A 20,455-nucleotide genomic window follows, 5' to 3' on the forward strand; every position below is an offset into this window, starting at 1 on the left:
GTACCTGGGTGGCTTAACTGGTTAAGCGTCTGGACTCTTGATCTCAGCTCATGTCTTAATCTCAAGGTTGTGAGTTTAAGCCCCACATTGAGCTCCACACTGTGCATGAAGCCCACTTAAAAAAGAAAAAAAAAAAAAAAGACCTGCACTTTGGTAGGGTACATTGAGATCCATTCATTTTTGAAAAACACAAGGTCAAAGCTTTGGTTTCTAAAATTTCATTTGATAATATTGTGTAAAATGAGCTACAGGGGAGAGTCTTTAAGCAGAGAGATTGGTTAGAAAATAATTAAATGGTATAAGTGCGAAGAACTGAAAACCTGAACTGTCATAGTGAAAACAGTATTAGAATGGAATTGACATACCTGATATGAGGCAAAACAGTGAGAGAAATTGAATACAGCATCCAACGTTTAAGTCTGAGTAATTAGTGGAATGATAACTTCATATAGAAATAGCATACAATAGAGAAGTAGAATATAGGTGATTGGCTTACATTTTGAGTATTAGATAGAATATACCTCTCCAGATAAAGTTATGTATCAAGCATTTGGAAATAAAATATTGGTCCTCTGAAGGAAGTTTGGGTCTAAAACCATAAATATGATGGTCATTCCCATAATATAATAATGAAATACTAAAAAAGAATAAGATTGCTAAGAATATAAGAAGATGAAAAGAAGAAGAGTCAAAGATAGAGTTTGGGGGAATATTTTCACTTATTAAGAAGAAAAAAAGAGGAGTCAGAATTTGAGATTATAAAAAAAATAGATGAAAAGGTATGAGAAAAAGTTTTATAAATATGCCATATGGAATACATGAATTTACCATCTAGGAAGATGGAATAGATGTACTTTTCCCTATTCCCCCCACTAAATACACCTAAAATTCCTAGATATTATATATAAAACAAACTTAAGAAGATCCCAGACTGAGAGGTGACCTCAGGGCCCAACAACATGGTAACGAGTCCCATAAGTTTGCTTCATACATTCTAAAATGGGAGCTGAAGAAGCCAGTGATCCAAAAACTCCCAAGAATGCAGGGGGTTGGGGGGTGGGGAAGGCTTGCTTTCGTTAATCAAAAGACCAGAAAAGCAATATAGCAAGATAGAATGCTTTTAAACAATAACTGCTCTGCTGCAGCCAAAACACCATAGGAAAAAAACTATGGCTTTACCCCAACCCATGGTAGCAAAAGCTACATGGGGATCCTCTATTTCCACCCTTCCTGGGTTCTAATTAAATATATACAGGATTTATATACTGAAAACTACACAGCACTGATGAAAGAAATCAAAGAAGATGTAAATAAATGAAGAGAAAAATCATCTTCATGGATTGAAAGACTCAACATAGTAAAGATGTCAATTGTCCCCAAATTGATATACAGGATTATCTTTTTTAGAAAAAAAAATGTAGGAGAAATCTTTTGTATCTAGGGCTAGGTAGAGTTCTTTGGAACAAAAGCATGTTCCAAAAACAGGAAAATTGATAAACTTCATCAAAATTAAAATTTTTGCTCTGCAAAAGTCTATTAAGGATGAAAAACAAGCTACAGACAGAAAAAAAAATATTTTCATACCACTTATCAAAGGACTAGTATCTAGAATATATAAAGAACTCTCAAAAGTCAGTGAAAAAACAGTCAATTTAGAAACCAGCAAAAGACGCAAAGAGACATTTAACCAAAAAGAATATACACATGGGAAATAAGCACATGAATATGCGTTCGATATTATTAGCAATTAGAGAAATATAACTTAAAATTACAATGAGGGGTGCCTGGGTGACTCAGTCAGTTAAACATCTGACTCTTGATTTTGGCTCAGGTCATGATATTACAGTTTGTGGGTTCAAGACCAGCATTGAGCTGACAATACGGAGCCTGCTTGGGATTCTCTCCCTCTCTTTCTGCCCCTCACCTGCTCATGTGTGCTCTCTCTCTTTCTCTCTTCCTCTCTTTCTCTCTCAAAATAAATAAATTTTTAAAAACAAAACAAAAAAAACTACAGTGAGATATTGCTACATCTTTATGAAAACGGCTAATTTTTTTTAAATGATGACAAAACCAAATGCTGGCAAAGATGTGGAGAAAATGAATCATTCATATAGCACTCATGAGAATGTAAAGTGTAAATCCATTCTGGAAAATAATCTGGTTTAAAAAAAAATTAAACATACAACAGCCATACAACCCATTAATTGCACTCCTAGGCATTATCCCAGACAGATGATTGTGTTTCCATAAAAACTTATACATGATGTTGATACCAGCTTTATACCTAAATGCCAAAAACTTAAAACAATCCAGATATTCTTCAAGAAGTTAAGGGTTAAACAAATTTGGGTACATCATACCCTGGAATACTACTTAGCAATAAGAAGAACTTGGATGAATCTCTAGAGAGTTACACTGAGTAAAAGAAGTCAATCCAGAAAAGGTACATACTGTATGAATCTATTTACATGAATATATGGAACATTCTTGAAATGATAAAATTATAGAAGAGGAGAACAGATTAGTGGTTACCAGGGACTAAGGAAGGAATAGGATGGAAGTAAGTAGATATGACTATAAAAGGGTAACATGACAAATTCTTGTGATGATCAAAATGTGCTGTACTTTGACAGTATCAATGTCAATATCCTGGATATGATATTGTACTAGAGCTTTGAAGATATTGTCTTTATAACATCTTGTAAGATATTGCCTTTGGGGGAAATTAGGGGAAGCATAAACATTATTTATTACAAATGCATCTAAATCTGCTATTTATCATAATAAAATGTTGGATTTTTTAAAATTACATTTAGAAAACACACATTTCTTGGAATTAGATCTTAGATGTCCTGATGAATTTGGCTCTTTATCTCTCGTATTCCTAACTCTCTGAGTTACTGTTGTAACAAATATGCTTTAAATGAGTCATAGCATGAATTTTTTTAAATGTCTTTGAGAAGTCTGGCAATCTTTTAAGACTCTGAAAAACTAGCACTATGGAGTTACTCCCACTAAAATATAATAATAATATTTTATCTTCTATTCCAGCAACCTAAAGTCTTTTCTTATTGAGGTATAATTGACATTACATTCATTTCAGGTGTACAACATAATGATTCAATATTTGTATATATTGCCAAATGAACACCACAATAAATTTAGTTAACATCTGTCACCATACATATTAAGAAAAAATGTTTTCTTGTGATGAGAACTTTTAAGTTCTATTCTCTTAGGAAGTTTCAAATATGCAATATGAACTAAAGTTACCATGGTGTACCTTACATCCCCATGACGTATTTATTTTATAACGGGAAAATAATCCCCTTTTGACTCCCTTCACCCATTTTGCCCACCTCTCCCCACCCCACATTGATTGATTTGCAGATCCTTGCATCCATGGAATGAATTCCACTTGATCTTTTAATGCATTGATGAATTCAGTTTGCTAATATTTTATTGAGGATTTTTGCATCTTTATTCATCAGGAAAATAAATTTTTTCATATGACATCTCTGATTTTGGTATCAGGTAATACTGGCTTCATAACATGAGTTTGGAAGTGTTCCCTCCTCTTCCATTTTTTGGAAAAGTCTGAAAAGGATTACTATTAGTTTCTCTGTGAATGTTTGATAGAATTCACCAGTGAAACCATCTGGTCCTGGACTTTTTAGGGAGCTTTTTGATTACTGATTCAATCTCCTTATCAGTAATCAGTCTGTTCAGATTTTCTATTTCTTCATGGTTCAGTCTTGGCAGGTTGTACATTTCCAGGAATGTATCTATTCCTTCTAAGTTGTCAAATTTGTTGGCATTATAATTTATTCATAGCAGCTTCTTATGATTCTCTATTTCTGTGGTATCAGGTGTAATGTCTCTTTCTACTTCTGATTTCATTTATTTGAATCCTCTCTTTTTTTTTTCCTGGTGAGTTTAATTAAAGGTTTCTCAAATTTGTTTATCTTTTCAAAGAACCAGCTCTTAGTTTCATCAATTTTTTCTATAGTCCTTTTAGTCTCTATTTCACTTATTTCTTCTCTGATATTTGTTATTTCTTTCCTCCTGGTAACTTCATTCTTCTTCCAGTTCCTTGAGATGGAAAACTAGGTTATTTGAGATTTTTTTCTTGATGTTAAAATCTTTTGGCATTCATTCATATAAAATTGTAAAGATACTAAAACTATGAGGCAAAACCACTTTGATTCTTCTTTTATATTACTGATGAATTAAATATGACTCTTTCCTGCTTCTATTAATGCAATATACTTTAAATAGCTGAAAGTACCATATACTAGATGCCAGTTTTAATGTTTTTTCTCCTTAAAGTGATCTACTAGTAGATACATGTATCTACTGCTACTGTAAAATTCTTCCTTATACTTTAGAATCATATAGCTTTTTTATCATTATTATTAAGTTTCAGATCAGGTTTCAGATTAATTATTCAGATAAATTATTAAGTTGTGCTTCCAAGAGCTTTCATTAAAGCTCATAATGTGGAATAATATCAATAAAGGACAAGAAAAGGCATTCAAAATATGAATACCTCTTTTTTTTTAAAAGGAAGAAATTTCTTTACTTAGTCTGTCAACTCAGGTCAGGAAGAAATTTAAACTTAAAGATTTCAGAAATATTTTCCTAACCAGTTTTTCCATTCTTGGTACCTTCTACATTCTTGTCTCTTATGTAGAATTTCTGAAGAAAAACATGAGTCCTATATGTTCTGAGTAAGAAGAGAATAGTTGTGGTTTGTGTTTAATGACAGGTTACTTGTGCAACTTCAAAAGCCATGTAATTGTCATAAATTTACTCATCAGTATTGCATAAAATAAATCTATAAATTCTCTTATGGTTATCATTGGGTCAATTAACCAATGCCTCAATATTTTTATTTTTCTTGTTTTTTTTTTAAGTATATAGTTCCAGAATAATTTATTTTTCTGTAGAAAAATACGTTTAAAACAAGCAACTTAAGGGACACTCGAGTGGCTCAGTTGGTTAAGCATCCAAATTCAGCCTAGGTCATGCTCTTGTTGTTCCCAAGTTCAAGCCCCACGTCGGGCTCTGTGCTGACAGCTCAGAGCTGGAGCCTGTTTCAGATTCTGTGTCTCCGTCTCTTTCTCTGGCCCTCCCCACTCATTCTCTGTCTGTCTCTTTCCCAAAAATAAATAAAACATTTTTAAAAACTTAAAGAAAAAAAGCAATTTAAATAAATTCCAGAGAAAAAAATTTAATTCTTTCAGCATGAATAAAATATTACAAGGCGATGGTTATTTTGCATCAAAAACTAATATATGCAAATTGGCAAGAGCAAAAGCTAAGAAATCATATGAGAAGAGGGAGTTAATAAGAAAAACTTCTTGGGGCACCTGGATGGCTCAATGGGTTAAGTGTCTGACTCTTGATTTCAGCTCAGGTCACGATCTCACATTTTGTGAGATCGTGCCCTGAGTGGAACTCTGTGCTGACCGTGTAGAGCCTGCTTGGGATTCTCTGTCTCCCTGTCTTTCTGCCCGTCCCCCACTCTCAATCCCCCTCTCCCCCCCAACCCTCCATCTCAAAAATAAATAAAGAAAGAAAAAGAATAGAAAAACTTCTTGGAGAAGCTACCTTTCAAGACAGGTCTTAAAGAAAGCCACAGACATGAACTGAAAGAAATCCACGAAGTATTCTCTGCTTGGTGTTGTACCAGAGCTAAGCCATCAAAATGCAGGCCTTCACAAAATGTCTAGGTACCAGGGAGAACCAAAGTGAAAGTGCTACCCTAAATATTAACTTTCTCTCCAATGTGTGTCCTCAAAAGGACCCCTTAGAAACACAAGTGTGTCATGTCAAAAGCATAAGGTAGATGTTATCACTTATATTTTCCATTGCTCACTCTACCAGCATAACTGTCTAAATATTCTCCCTAGCACATGTCTTGTCCTCTCTTCATTACCAGTGGTCTTTTGTGCTACTATCAAAGCTTAAAGTCAACAATGGCTAAGTATAGAAGAAGCACAAATAAGATCCAAATAAGTTTGGATTTTTCACATTTCTTGAAATATGCATTAAGATTAGAAAAATGGAGTGAGTTTCTACCTTAAAAACTACTACCTGCATATATAATTGGTTATTAGGTTTAATTAATTTTAAATATTTAATTAATTTTAAAAGGTTTATTAATTTTATTAAAGGATTTTATTAAAAGATGTATTTATTATAATTAACTCTTAAAATATTTTTTAATGTTATCTTCAGAGTCAAAATGGCAGACATATTGAAGATATGTACTGTAAAAAAACTAATCTACATCACTCTGAAGAATGACAAATATATAATGTCTAACCACAGAGATAATTTTCAGTCTAATTAGAAACACAAAGAAAAGCATTTATTGAGGTTAAGTATGCAGCCACATGACTAATCAAAACCTTCAGTGTGTAAAGAATTCAGCTTTTGTTCATCCACAGTCCAAGTCCACAACTCTGTTCCTTTGCCTTTTAATTCAGACCGGTCTTATTCACACTCCTTTTTGGGGGGGAAGTTAAGGGGCAGGAGATGAAATTATTATGAATGAACTTCCAAGGTTGACAATTCCTGTGTGATAAAACAATTCTAGTAGCTGCCTTGCTCAGTAAATCCATGCCCATTTATAATTTTAAAGTTTTCACAGACCTAACACATGAAAATTTTTAAACATCCCATAAAATACATTCTGTAGCAGAATTCAGTTAATCTCCTCTATATTTTTAATGCTAGAACCCCAGGGAAACTATCTGAAAAGTAGGATTAATCAATTTATTTAGCATTTGGACTCAGGTAAAGTAAATAAATTCACCTGAGTAGAGTTAAAGCTCAGGATCTATGAAAATTTATATTATAAATGTGTCTACTGCTACTGTAAAATTCTTCCTTATACTTTAGAATCATATAGCTTAGTTTTCATTATTATTAAGTTTCAGATTTTTTAAGGAAGAAAATATTCACTGGATATCAGACTGTTACCAGTACATCCAAATTTGCATATCTTACTTTCTAATTCCAGAAAGATAGCAAATATTAAATAATTGTAGATTCAAAGCCCATTTAGAAAGCACCTAGGTATCTTTTCTAATTCAGTGTTCAATAATGAGTGAATTATGGCTATTTTTGCCCCCAGTTATTTTTAATAGCTTGACTCCTTTCCAAAAAATGTTTGTCATCAGCTATTCCTAGTTCCCCTGCTACCCCTCGATACTAAGTGACTTTTCTTGGTGCATCCAATTTTCTATGCACAAATCTGCCATAGCACTAATCATATAATATTAAATTATCTACTTAGTTGTATATCTCTTCCACTACACTCCAAGTTCATTGAGGACAGGGTCCATGTCTATTGTCTTTGATTCCTGGCCCATAGGAGAAAATCAGCACACAGTTCCTGAGCTGCTTTTTAAAACCGCTTTGTCTTATTACCTATCCTTTGATGGAATCTCCTTTTGGCAAGGGGAATGCCATTGTTTGTTGTCACTTCCTTTATACGTTACATTGTAAACAGAGTACCTTAAGTTACAGAGTTGACTCCTTGATTCAAGCATAAATCCATAAGAGTTCTAGCTTTTGAGTGTGAGCCAAAGACTTACAGCAAACACAAATAGCCACAGCAGTGACTCAATCCAAGGAGTGACAGCTTAAATCACTTCCCCCATTTATTGTACCTGTCTGTCTTTCACCTACCCAAGCAACAGTTACTCTATTAAGCTCTGGTATAATACAACTATTAAAAGCAAATTATAAGTCAAAAACATTTCTCCCCTTTAGCAAGACATACATCAATAAAGAAACCTCAAAGAAAGAAGAAAGTTCTGTGAACATAGTAGAGTTTTCTAAATAATTAGTTCATAAGGTGTAGCATTTAACATTTTTCCGGTCAAGTTACAGGAGTATAATCATTTCCCAGACTTTTGATATGGTTTTATATATTTTACTAACCACACAAAGCTCAAAATGAAACCCTAAAGGTATCATGTCCAATAAAAATTAGCTTCTGGAAGGCAGCTATGAAGGATTAGGTGGAAATGAGCCACCTTTCTGTTTAAGTGGGTGCGGCTCATACCTACTCAGTCCATCTGACAGTTGAATTGGTCCTGCCTTTTTGTTCAAACAAGTTGACTTTCTGGTAAAGAATTCTTTTGTCCCCTTGATTTGTTGTGCAACCTAATGTAAGAGTGTGTAACTATAATTGTCATATATAAATGGATACTCCCTCCTGGATTTATAGAAATGCAAGAGCATAATAAAAATGAACCTCCGTTGGCATATATAGTATTTAACCTATAGAGCAACTGATGATTCATTTTTTGAAGAGACACCCTTAAGTAGAAATGGCTAGTATATTTATAATTCTCTACATCTGAAATTTGGGGCATAATTGTGATTCACTTGTTCACCCTCTCCCCATATACTTTCATCATGAATTAAACAGGTTTGCAGTTCTGCAGAGATTTGGGGCCCACAACAAAATCATCTATTGTAAATCTCATTCTGAAATATTCCCTAGATGTCTAGGAATGAGTAGACAATATTAAAGTCTGCTTTATTACTAATTTTTTTATCCAAAACAAATTGGCATACTTGAGTGTTCTGAATAACTGAAACCACACAAAGGGTATTAATTTTAAAAGGATCAAAATATACCAAAATGCACTCCACACCAAAAAAAAAATGCACTGCATAAATAATGTGCATAGTCTCTCCTAGTTATTAGCATTATTTGTTATGCTATCTGGTTATTTCAGTATCTAAGCCTGGTTTCTCAAAAAGCAGAGCCTGAGACAGACTCACATGTGGTATTTGATCTGAGAAAGAGTAAAAGGCAAAAAGCATAAAATAAGGAGGGAGAATTTCCAACATCAGGGGCAACTCTAGCTCCATCCCATAGAATCTTCTGAATTATATATCAGAACTGTGCTCCCCAATGACTAACAGGGGAAGAATTTGTCCATTGACACTCATCTTACACCAGCTCCTACAGAGTTAACTCCTACATTTCCTATTGTCCATCTGGGAATGTCCAGCAGTCCCCTTCTGGCAGAAAGTGAGAAGCTAAGGTGCTAACTTGAGAAGGGCATGTGCCAAATTACTCCTGAGTAAAGTGAATCCAAATCTGTATGAAATCGGTCACCATATTGTGGCTGATTTTAGATATGGCCAAGAGTATTTAAAGTGGTACAAAGACTAATGTTAAATACATTCAGTTACCTGGTGACTTGGAATCAAGATACAGTGAAAGATCACCATTTTTATATATATGTTAATACTTTTTAGGACCCAGACCTTTTTTTCAACTTATAATGGGGAACTTGAGAGTCTTTAGAAACAGAGGAATGAATACTAAGATTTTATTTCTCTCTATGCTAATCCATGAACATAGAAAGCATATAGTCAAAACTGAACAAAATGATTGTTTACAGAATAATGTGTTCCCCAAAACAAAATAATTATTATTAATTAATATTTTAAAATGTTCAGAAATGTAAATATTTTTTTCTTTTTCTTTGACTTTTAGACATTGAAATGCCAACAGCAGAAAATCTTCTCAATACCTGTAAGTTCATTGACAAAGAGTTATTTTCTAATGAAATTTAATTCCTTGGATGGCAAAAAAGAACTTCACTTGACAGTCAATACAGTGTACATAAAGATGTAAGGGAAGCCTGCTTTCAGAAACTTGTAAAAGGATGACTGTGGTTGATCTTAAATTGACTGATACCATGGATTTTAAATGAGGAAGACATTATTACATGCCATAATGGCAGAGGGTATCTAGGGACAAGCAGTGATAATTAAGAACTTAGGATCTAAAACCAGCTACACATCAGTGTTGAGCCCCAGATCATACACTTACCAACTGGGTGAATTTACACAGGTTATTTAATTTCTCAAACCTTCAGTTCCAAGCCATTGTGATGATAAAAGAAGGCAGCACAAGTAAAGTACTTACAAAAGTGTACAGTTCATAATAAGCACTCAGTAGATTTCAGCTATCTGTATTTTTTATTCTGCCTATAAAAACTTCAGGCCTAGAAACTCTCTGTGGAATTCTGATGATACAAGCCAAGTTCAGTGTGTTGAGACTTATATGCAGGCAGCTCCCTTGCTGGCCAAGGCATTCTGCTTCTCTTCTCCCAACCACTGCCCAGGGAAATCTGATCCACAGGGTTGCCAGAACTTGTAGCAGGCTGTCAGAGGAGCACTGCTCTTACCTGGGCAATGAGACTAATTCTGGCAGCTGGAAATCACCCTCCAGAGCCAAGCAACACCAACGTCATTGGTCCTTACTACCTTTCAGTCACAGCATAGTTATTTCTGAGCAACCTGGGCAAAACTTAAACACAAAGCTGTATTGGATTATTTTTCTTTCTGATATATTTTTACTGAACAACCCTCAAGGAACTTAATAAGACATTTTAGGCGTCCCTGGATGGCTCAGTTGAACACCCAACTCAATTTTGGCTCAGGTCATCATCCCAGGGATGTAGGATCGAGCCCTGCATCAAATCCCATGTTGGGCTCTGCACTAAGCATGAAGCCTGTTTAAGATTCTCTCTTTCTCTCCTCTGCCTCCCTGCCCAACTCCCACTCTCTCTCTCTAAAAAAAAAAATTTAAGACATTTTAAAGTCAATTATTCCAATTAAAAAATTTCGTACTGATACAATCAAAATCCACAATTAAAAATTTGTCAGGTTGATAGAAAAGAGGTATACAAGACAGGAATAAAAACAGTAGTAGGAAAGAGACTGGCCAATTTGTATTCTCTCTAGCCAGAAGACTAAGCAACCATACAGATCAGCATTCTGAATTTGATTTGACCTATCTGAGGTTTTAATTATATTTTAAATAAAAAGTAAGGGGGGGGAGGGAGGCAAGAAAAATCAAACAGGGTTGAAGAAAGAATAGAGTTTGGTACATGACAAAGTATGTTAAAATACAGTCATAAACGGGATGCAAGTTACCAGGGTAGGGAGGCTATAAGAGCTTGGTAGATTCTTTGATGTTTCTGAAAGTATCAGCCATCAAGTCTCCGTTATATTCCTTAAATTCTTGAAGTTTACCCTGTGACTTGATATAACAAAAGCTCCAAGGTGTCATGTAAGATTTCAGCAGAGGTAATAACAAGGTAATGCTGCAGAGGTGGCAGCCAGAAGCTTAACAGACACAACAACCATGAGTAAATGGGAATTCAGGACAGAAATTAATGGGCAAGTATAAATTAGGCTACAGTTCTGAACAAATGCACAAACAGGAAAGTGGAGTCACACAGGGGAGGTTCTCCAAGCCCCCAGAGAAGCATCTTTGTTTTTATATTCCTCTGAAGGAAGTTCAGTAAAGGCCAACTTCCTTTAGAAGTTGTCCAAATGGAAGGGAGGATAGGGAAGAACCATTATACCTTTGGGTTCTGAGTTATTTGTTTTATCCTCTGTAGATTCCATGATAAGGGAGTGGAAAGAAAGGAAAAGAAAAGGGAGTTATAGTCAGTGGGTCAATATGAAAGCTCATTCAAAAATAAAAACCACAAAGGCTCTGCTTCAGCTAAGTGGTTTTATGAAAAGGATGCCTTAACAACCTGAGGTTTAGACTGCATCAAAGAAAACAATCTAGAATCAGAATCAATATACAAATTTAAGGACTTCAGAGGGTTAGTGAAGATCTTTTTAAGCCTGTATGTCCCTCCGCTGTGTTTCTGGTGCCTTTCCACCTTCAGGAAAGAATATCTCAAGACACATCTTAACACATTTCTGTGAAGCAGTTGACCATCTAACCTTTCCAATTAATTTAAATGTTCTTGTTCATGATACAAATACCTTTCTCTAATTCAGAGTTGCTTAACCTTAACACTATTAACACTGTAGGCCAATTTGTTTGTTTCAGGGACAGTCCTGTGCCTTCTACATTTTTAGCAGCATTCCCAACCTCTACCAATAAATACCAGTAGTGCATCCTCCACCCCAATTATGACAACCAAAAATATCTCCAGATATTGCCAAATTTCTCCTGGGATTAGGAGTGGAGTGCAAAATTGTCCCTGATTAAGAACCACTGCTTTCATCTATGCCCATTGCACTGATTATGGCAAGTTTTTCTCACTCTAAGTGTTAGGAACATACCCATTACAAAAATGGGTCCTGCAGTCAAATATCATTTTTATTTCAAGATGTCTTATGGGTTATATGATATGGACTTCATTTCTATATACATTTGTTGAGCACCTCATAGGTTATAGGTTCTCTGTGATAGGTTCTAGAAATATGTATATATTTTAAAATATATGGTTCCTGCCCTCTAAAACATTTAATAAGGCTGACAATCTCTAGTAAAAGATACAATAAACTGTTAAGGAACAAGCTCAGTGCTTTAGCTGGAGTAACATGACTTAGTCAAGAGAATCAGAGAGAGACACAATAATAGTGAAGTTGTACTATTACTGCAAATTTGCTTTAAAGACTTAAAGAGTCCAGCAGTTTCTCTGGATCTAAATTGACACTAGAGCATAGTCCTGTTTCAGAGAAGCATTTTACTTTGAGAAAGGGTTGGCTATCTTCATGTGTTATTCCTTTAGGCCAGATGTTATGTATTGTAACTTAAACACTAACACATTTCTGTCTACTCTATCTCTTGTCACTATCCATTGGCATTTGTAGCCATTCACTCTTTCTTATAAATGTTTCAGAGCAATCACTGTGTTAAACAACTGCTCACAAAATTACAAGCCACACATTTTCATATACAACCTAGTAACTGGTTATCAATTATTATCTTCTAAATTCAAACACTTCATTTTATATGCTTCTTATAACAGATCATAGCAAGGTCATACAGACACAGAGAGTTATGTGACTAATGAGGATGGGCAGGTGAAAATGTCAATCTATTTTGGGTGAATTCTCAAAAACTCTCATATCAGCAGTTAGTCCTAACTTCTCCAAGACTATGGGCTTTTCCTCAGTTAACAGTTAATAGTGACGTGTATTACAAGAGTTTGTTAACTATAGCAATGCATGCAAAAGCAATATCAGTATCATTATATGCTAACTAACTCCTTTTGAGCAGGTTGTGGACAACGAACAATAACTCCTTCTGGCAACAAGATAGCAGGGGGCAAGGATGCCCAAGAAGGGGAATGGCCTTGGCAAGCTAGCCTTCAACAGAACAGTGTCCACCGGTGTGGAGCCACTCTGATTAGTAACAGCTGGCTTGTCACTGCTGCTCACTGTTTCATAAAGTAAGCTCTGGACTACATAAAGGCTCAAAGCCACTCATGCACCTGAAAGTCTGAGATACATATCTTTTAAGAACATAGATTATACAACTATGCCTCCAACTATTCAATACTGTGAAGTATACTCTCAAAATTTCTCAATGAATTATCAGTTTTTAAAAAAAGATATATTCAGGGTAGAGCAGGAATTGTCAACAGTGGCACTATTATATTTGGTCCAAATGATTCTTAGTTTTTGGGTGAGGGGTATCCTGTGCATTATAGAATATTTAGCAGCATCCCTGGTTCCCACCCACCAAATGCCCGTAGCATCCCCCCAGGACTGAAAACCAAAAATGTCTCCAGTTATTACCAAACTGACTTTCCCTCAGTTGAGAATCACTAAGCTATACTTAATTCATTTTATAAAGAAACTATAAATCCTAAACTGAACACTATTCTTCTATTTCTTTCTCATCATTATTTCATTTGGTCTTATTTATTTAATCATAAGTATTTGAATTCATCCTGCATCCTCCAATATATATTATAGCCCTATTTGAAATTATTATTTCTTTAAAGGATACATTATTACACCAAAAGTTTGCTTTGTTTTTACCCTTTTGTTTGATGTTTAATTTTACTAATTTCTATTGGCTTTATGTAGCACTTATTGGTTTTATTTGTAAATAAAAATCCCTCTTAAACTTGAGATTTTGAATATGTTCCAGCAACACTATTTTTCAGTGCTTAATAGATAAACCCTTGATTAACAAATAATAGCAAAAGTCATAAGTATCTTCCTATTTATAGTTTTTAAATATTATAAAAGAGGATTTCTTCTATTTCCTTAATTTCCATAAGTTTACTCTGTACCATAATCTTGCCCATTTTTTATTTAATCTTACGATCTTGTCTTATCATATTTAGCTTTCTAAATATCCTTGAGTCTTTCTGGAGAGATAAAAGGTAGTTTCCATGGCTTATCTCTTAAAATATATCTTATTAAAAAAATAAAATATAGCTTATTGCATTATTCAAAGTCTATTCATGTTATTATTTTTCTCTTACACATAGCTTTACTTTTATATGTTAAATGCACTAAGGTATTCAATACATATCTAATTGTTTTAAAACATATAAGATGTTAATTCCTGCAACTCTGAAATATAGGACTTTTAATAAATAAATCTATTTCTTTAGGGCCAGGGATCCCAAAGAATGGAATGTTAGTTTTGGTCTTCTTTTAAGTGATCCACAAACAAAGCGAAGTATCAAGGATATTATAATTCATGAAAACTATCATTACCCCGCACACGATAATGACATAGCTGTTGTGCATCTGTCCTCGCCAGTATTATACACAAGCAACATCCGAAGAGCATGTCTCCCGGAAGCTACTTACACATTCCCACCCAATTCAAATGTGGTGGTCACTGGATGGGGAACATTAAAGTCTGATGGTGAGTTCCTAACCTTCTTCCATTACATGGTTTGAGCTCTAGGAGTTAAAAAAAAATACTCTGAATCACAACTAAACCTGAGATAGATTTTCTCTGGATCATTTTGAAGAGGATAATGTGCAATGGACTGAAAATTTATCTTCAACCACATTCATATGGAAACTACAATTTCCTAGAGCTTTTACCATAATTGCCCTTAACAATGGTAGTTTTAATAGAAATGCATTATTGAATAAGTAATTCATTTTCTTCCATTTTCTTCATTCATTATTCAATAAATATTTATCTTGATTACCACCTTTATGCCAAATACTGGTCTAGGTGGCTTGGATATATAAATCTATAAAATAGGCAAATATTCCTGCCCTCAAAAGCTTATATTTTTAGTAAAAGAAGACAATAACCATAAAATACAATAAATAAGTAGATTACACAGCATGTTTTATGCAGGTAAGTACCAAAGCAAAACAAACAAACAAGACTACAGAGGTTTGGGTATTTTTGACGGGGAGAAATGAATAGCTCTATGTGAAAAGGCAATACTTGAGCAAAGATCATTTAAATATGTGCATTCCCATGACTGTAGTTATGTAAAGATTTAGTGGCTATTTATGTTCATAAATGCATTGGAAAGCAGAAAAAATAAATCTAAAATTAATTTTGAGGTTCAGAATTACAGTAACAGCAGAAAATCTTAAAATGATTATAAAATATAAGTTTTGGAATTTGAATTTTTCATTTTGTTTTCTAACGCATACAAGTAATAAATATAAAATTCCGAAACAATTCAAAAGGGAAAAAAATCCCATTACACATGGATGAACACACTAAGTATTTCAAATATGGTCATTTTTTAATGTTTATTTTTGAGAGAGAGAGAGTTCAAACCAAGGAGGGGCACAGACAGAGAGGGAGACCCAGAATCCAAAGCAGGTTCCAGGCCCTGAGCTGTCAGCATAGAGCCTGATGCGGGGCTCAAACCCAGGAATCATGAGATCATGACCTGAGCTAAAGTCGGGTGTTCAACTAACTAAGCTACCCAGACGCCCCTAAATGTGGTCATTTTTAACAATAGCTTGGTATGTTCATTGCATTACTACTTTGTTACTAAGAAGGGAGACAAAAGCTTAATTAAAACATAAGTTTTACATTGACTTGGAAATTGTATACAGTAGTACAAATAAACTTAGCCAGAGATACTAATATTGACTTCAGCAAAAAGTATACACTTTTCTTCCTTTAGGAACAAGTCCTAATATACTCCAAAAAGGATTAGTGAAGATTATAGATAATAAAACCTGCAACAGTGAAGAGGTATATGGTGGTGTGATCACACCTGGAATGTTGTGTGCTGGGTTCCTGGAAGGAAGTGTGGATGCCTGCCAGGTAAATCCGCCTATTCTATTTTCAGGATTTTTTCCTTGTGTATTTTAATTCCAATTAATTTGTTCAATTTTCTCAAAAGACTGACAATTTTTAAAGGTTTAAGTTTGTTTTGTAGCCAGAGTAATTAATTAGAATTATATTGCCATCTGATAGGTCCTACTAAAATACTAAAGAGCTAAGCCTCTCTTATGGTTATAAGAAGCTGGGAATAAGACTGGGGAAGAGACTAAGTTTGGAATAAGCAGGAAAAAGATGAAGGGAATTTTGGTAAATTTAGTTGGATTGGCCCTCTTTCACTGAGAAACACTCAACTGAATCCAACACCAAACCTAACGATCATGGAGCTTTCTTAATTTGAGTGGCTTCAACACCCTAAATATTTTATTTATTTAATAATGCTTCTATAGCATCTCCATGTGGTAGCCACTGTTTTAAGCTCTTTACAAATGCTAATTTCTTCCAGTTATGACAATTCTGTGATGTATGCTTGTACTATTATAAGCCCTATTTCTCAGTTGAAGGGACTGAGACAAAGAAATCAAGTAATTTGTCTAAACTTACACAGGCATTAAGTGTTAGAACCCAGATTTAAACAGAGGATTTGGGCCAGCACAGCCTATATTCTGAATGCTACACTAAGCTGCCTTTCCTTATGCTTAATATGCTTCAAACACCTCTCAGGCTGTTTACAAGCAATAGTCCCAGAGTTAACAAAAGTACTACTCTGGTTATCTAGGCGGGCAGAATCAGGGGTAAATCCAGGACAACCCTTATTTTATTCCTTCATTTCTATGCACTACTATGTCCCATACTCTGTGCTAGGTGCAGGGGAGCTAAACGTTAATAAAGCATTATTCATGTACTCTAGGAGCTAGAAGACATACAAACAAGTACTTGTAATACATAATTATCATCTCTCATTACAGATTCCCATCTTTCCAACTCTCACACTAACCCTATTCTTCAAAGTTATGACAAGCTTAGATCTCGATTTTCTCAATTTTCTCTCAGTCCATCACCCTCAGGAATATGACTGTCTTCTAAACTTATGCAGCCTAGAGGTTTTATTATTTCAACCTTTCCATTGCCAGCACCCTAATGACTTCACCATCTTCTACTTCCCCACACCCATGCTAATAATCTCCAACCACAGAGCAATATGACTATTTTATTGGCTCCTATATGTGAACTCCTGAGAACAACTAGGAGAAACCTTGCAGCCTTGTAAACTGGTGTCATATAATCACAGCTGAGTCCTTACCACATTATAGAATTATTGAATGCATCCTTTATATATATATATGCATATCCTATATAAGCAACATTTCATTGCATTGTTTGAATGTGTCCCTATATGCTCTTGTATTCCTTAACATATGACATTTCCTCATACTAACTAGAAAAAAAGAAATCATGAGAACGCCTTTAATTTCTTTTCTATATGATAAATTTATATTTGTACCTATCCTCGCATTCTAGGCTCAGCACAAAAAAAAATTTCTTCTACTCTTCAAAGCTAATCTTTTCCCTGTATTCTTCATCCATTCTCTGTCTATACAGATATTTGTTCTTTACATTAATTTGAACTTTCTTCCATATTTTCCAAACTGTTCCACTCCAACAATATTCTGCAAATACTATCAGATCTCTCCTTTAGTACACTGTACTCTTTCTTTTTCTGTTCTTGGTCAAATCTCTAAAGAATAGTCTACCATCATTGTTCCATATTCTCAACTTATTCACTCTCTGACCCACTGCTTGCAGGCTTTTGCCCTACCAGTCCTGATTAGCCAAGATGGTCTAATTGCTAAATCCGTACGTGCAGAGTGGAAGATGGACTGGAAACAAGTACGCTAGAGATATTATGATCTATTAAAATATTTTACCTGAGAAGGGTAAAGAGGGCTTCAACTAAGATACAGTAAGAATGAAGAGGCACTGAGACAGGTGGACAAGACTGCAAGCCTGATTAGAAGTGAGGAAGGGTCTGACTCTTGATCTCAGCTCAAGTCTTGATCTCAGGATCATGAGTTTGAGCCCCACGTTGGGCTCCACACTGGGCATGGGGCCTACTTAAAACATCATTATCAACAACAACAAACAACAGGATGAATATTATTCAATTCTATTTGCTTATGGGTCAGCAATGCAACCCCATCTATTTCTTAATTTCTCTGAACTTTCTGTAAAATCTGCTACACAAAGGCTTTGTATGAAAAGTTGGTTGTTTGTGTGTGAAAAAAAAAACAGGGTAGGAATAGGGAAAAGAAAGAATACATGCTAAATTCCATACTTATCCCTGAACAAAGGAGAGAAGATGTACAGAAGAAAAGCAGGTTTGTGGAGGTTTAAAGTTTGGGGCATGCTAAATTTGAGGTGCTTGTGGAATAACTAGGCATATATGTCCAACGTGCCATTAGAAATCAAAACCTTGAGCTCAGGAAAGAGTTCTGGCTGTACATATATACCTGAAAGTTATTGTCAGCTGGGGAGCAGTTAAGTTCATAAGCAGAGATATAATTGCTCAGATAAAGAATATAAAATAAGAAGCACCCAAGATTTAGAACTCGGGTATAAATGCTCCTAAGAAGCTAACAGTAAGAGATAAGGAAAACTAAGGGGGAAAAATTAGAAATTGGTATCACAGGGTCACAGGAGTCCAGGGATCAGAACAAAAGGGAATAGTCAACAAGTGACACAAGCCATAAAGTAAGATAAATGCTGGAAAGAGTGTATCAACTTCAACAATTGTTTATTGGCAAAGTTTAGAAGGTTCATTGGTGGAAAGAAAAACCATTTAGAAGAAAGTTGAAAATAAGACAAAAAAATGGAAATTTCAATATAGACTACTACTTCAAGCCAGTTAGCTGTGAAAGGAAGATAATTAGGGCAATAGAAGAGGTCTTAAGATACAGAAAGGCTGTCATTTTTTCAGACGGGCAAAACTTAAAAAAAAAAAAAGTGTATATTCCCGGTAGGGAAAGACAGTGGAGGAAATGAAGACGTTATTAGGAAAAGCAAACAAGAAAAGAGAAGACTATTGACAGAACAGTGTCCTTGGTCCAAAGAACAGGTGGGGAGATTAGCCTTAGAAAGAACTAAATACCTCCATTTATCAGATGATAGTAAATATAGATGTGGGCTGATGCAGGTGAACTAGAAACTCAAAAGAGACAAGGACAAGAAATGGAGAGATTGCTATCTATTATTCTCCACTTACTCTATGAATTTGAAACCAAGAGATTAGGTTCAGAGTCTGGGAACCTGATTTTTAAAAATTGTAAAATAGGCCTTTTGTACTATTGGTAGGAATGTAAAATGGTGCAGCCTCTATGGAAAACAACATGGTGGTTCCTCAAAAAATTAAAAATAGATTACTATATGATCCAGCAAGTCCATTTCTGGGTATATACTCAAAATAATTGAAAGCAAGGACACAAATAGAGATTTGTACATTTAATTCATAGCAGCATTATTCACAATAGCCAAAAGATGGAAGCAATCCAAATGCCCATTGATAGAAAAGTAGACAAACAAAATGTGGTATATACATAAAATAGAGTATTAGTCAGCCTAAGGAAGGAAATGCTGACACATGCTACAACATGGACAAAACTTGAAGACACTGTGTTAAGTGAAATAAGCCAGTCACAAAAGGATAAATACTGTACGACTCCATTCATATGAGGTACTTGGAGTAGTCAGACTCATACAGACAGAAAGTAAAATGGTGGTTTCAGAAGCTGGGAAAAGCAGGATATGGGGAGTTATTGTTTAATGGGTATAAAGTTTTAGTTCTGCAAAATGAAAAAAGTTGTGGAGGTGGATGGTGTTGATGATCGCACAGTATGAATGTAGTTAATGCCATTGAGGTGTACATTTAAAATGGTTAAAATAGTAAATTTATGTTATATATATTTTACATAATTTAAAAATGGATGTATATGTATATGTATATAATACATATAATGTATACATATATGTATATAATGTATATGTATATAATATATATGACATACAAAATAAATCAACTGTTTATGTTATTGGTAAGACTTCTGGTCAACAGTGGGCTCTTAGTAGTTAAGTTTTGGGGGAGTCAAAGGTCATGCTCAGAGTTTTGACTGTGCACCTCTAAACCCCTGCATTGTTCAAGGGTCATTTGTATGCAGATGATCAGAATCAAGGTAACCAAGGGACTGGTTTCATCCAATAGCTGTAGAAATTATTCAGGATGAAGGGAAGGTCTGGAGCAAAGGAAAAGCCAGATGCTGAAGTGTTCCATCATTCTGAAAGAATGGCCTAAACATCAGTAGATAAAAACCATAAGGAGTATAGAGAGTAGTTTAGCCAAATTATACAATTCTGAAAATTGGAGAGATGTTT

At 34.7% G+C, this 20,455-nt stretch overlaps 1 protein-coding gene across 1 annotated transcript in view; it reads left to right on the forward strand.

Moving 5' to 3' along the window:
- Positions 1–20,455, forward strand: part of LOC102960077 (transmembrane protease serine 11C-like) — a 50,958-nt gene that overhangs the window by 29,686 nt on the left and 817 nt on the right. The window contains exons 6-9 of the mRNA XM_007086954.2: positions 9,533–9,571; positions 13,076–13,247; positions 14,427–14,686; positions 15,930–16,072. Coding sequence (XP_007087016.1) covers positions 9,533–9,571; positions 13,076–13,247; positions 14,427–14,686; positions 15,930–16,072 — 614 coding nt within the window. The remainder of the gene's footprint in view (positions 1–9,532; positions 9,572–13,075; positions 13,248–14,426; positions 14,687–15,929; positions 16,073–20,455) is intronic.

Source organism: Panthera tigris, chromosome B1 (assembly GCF_018350195.1).
Source record: "Panthera tigris isolate Pti1 chromosome B1, P.tigris_Pti1_mat1.1, whole genome shotgun sequence".
NCBI classification, from domain to species: Eukaryota; Metazoa; Chordata; class Mammalia; order Carnivora; family Felidae; genus Panthera; species Panthera tigris.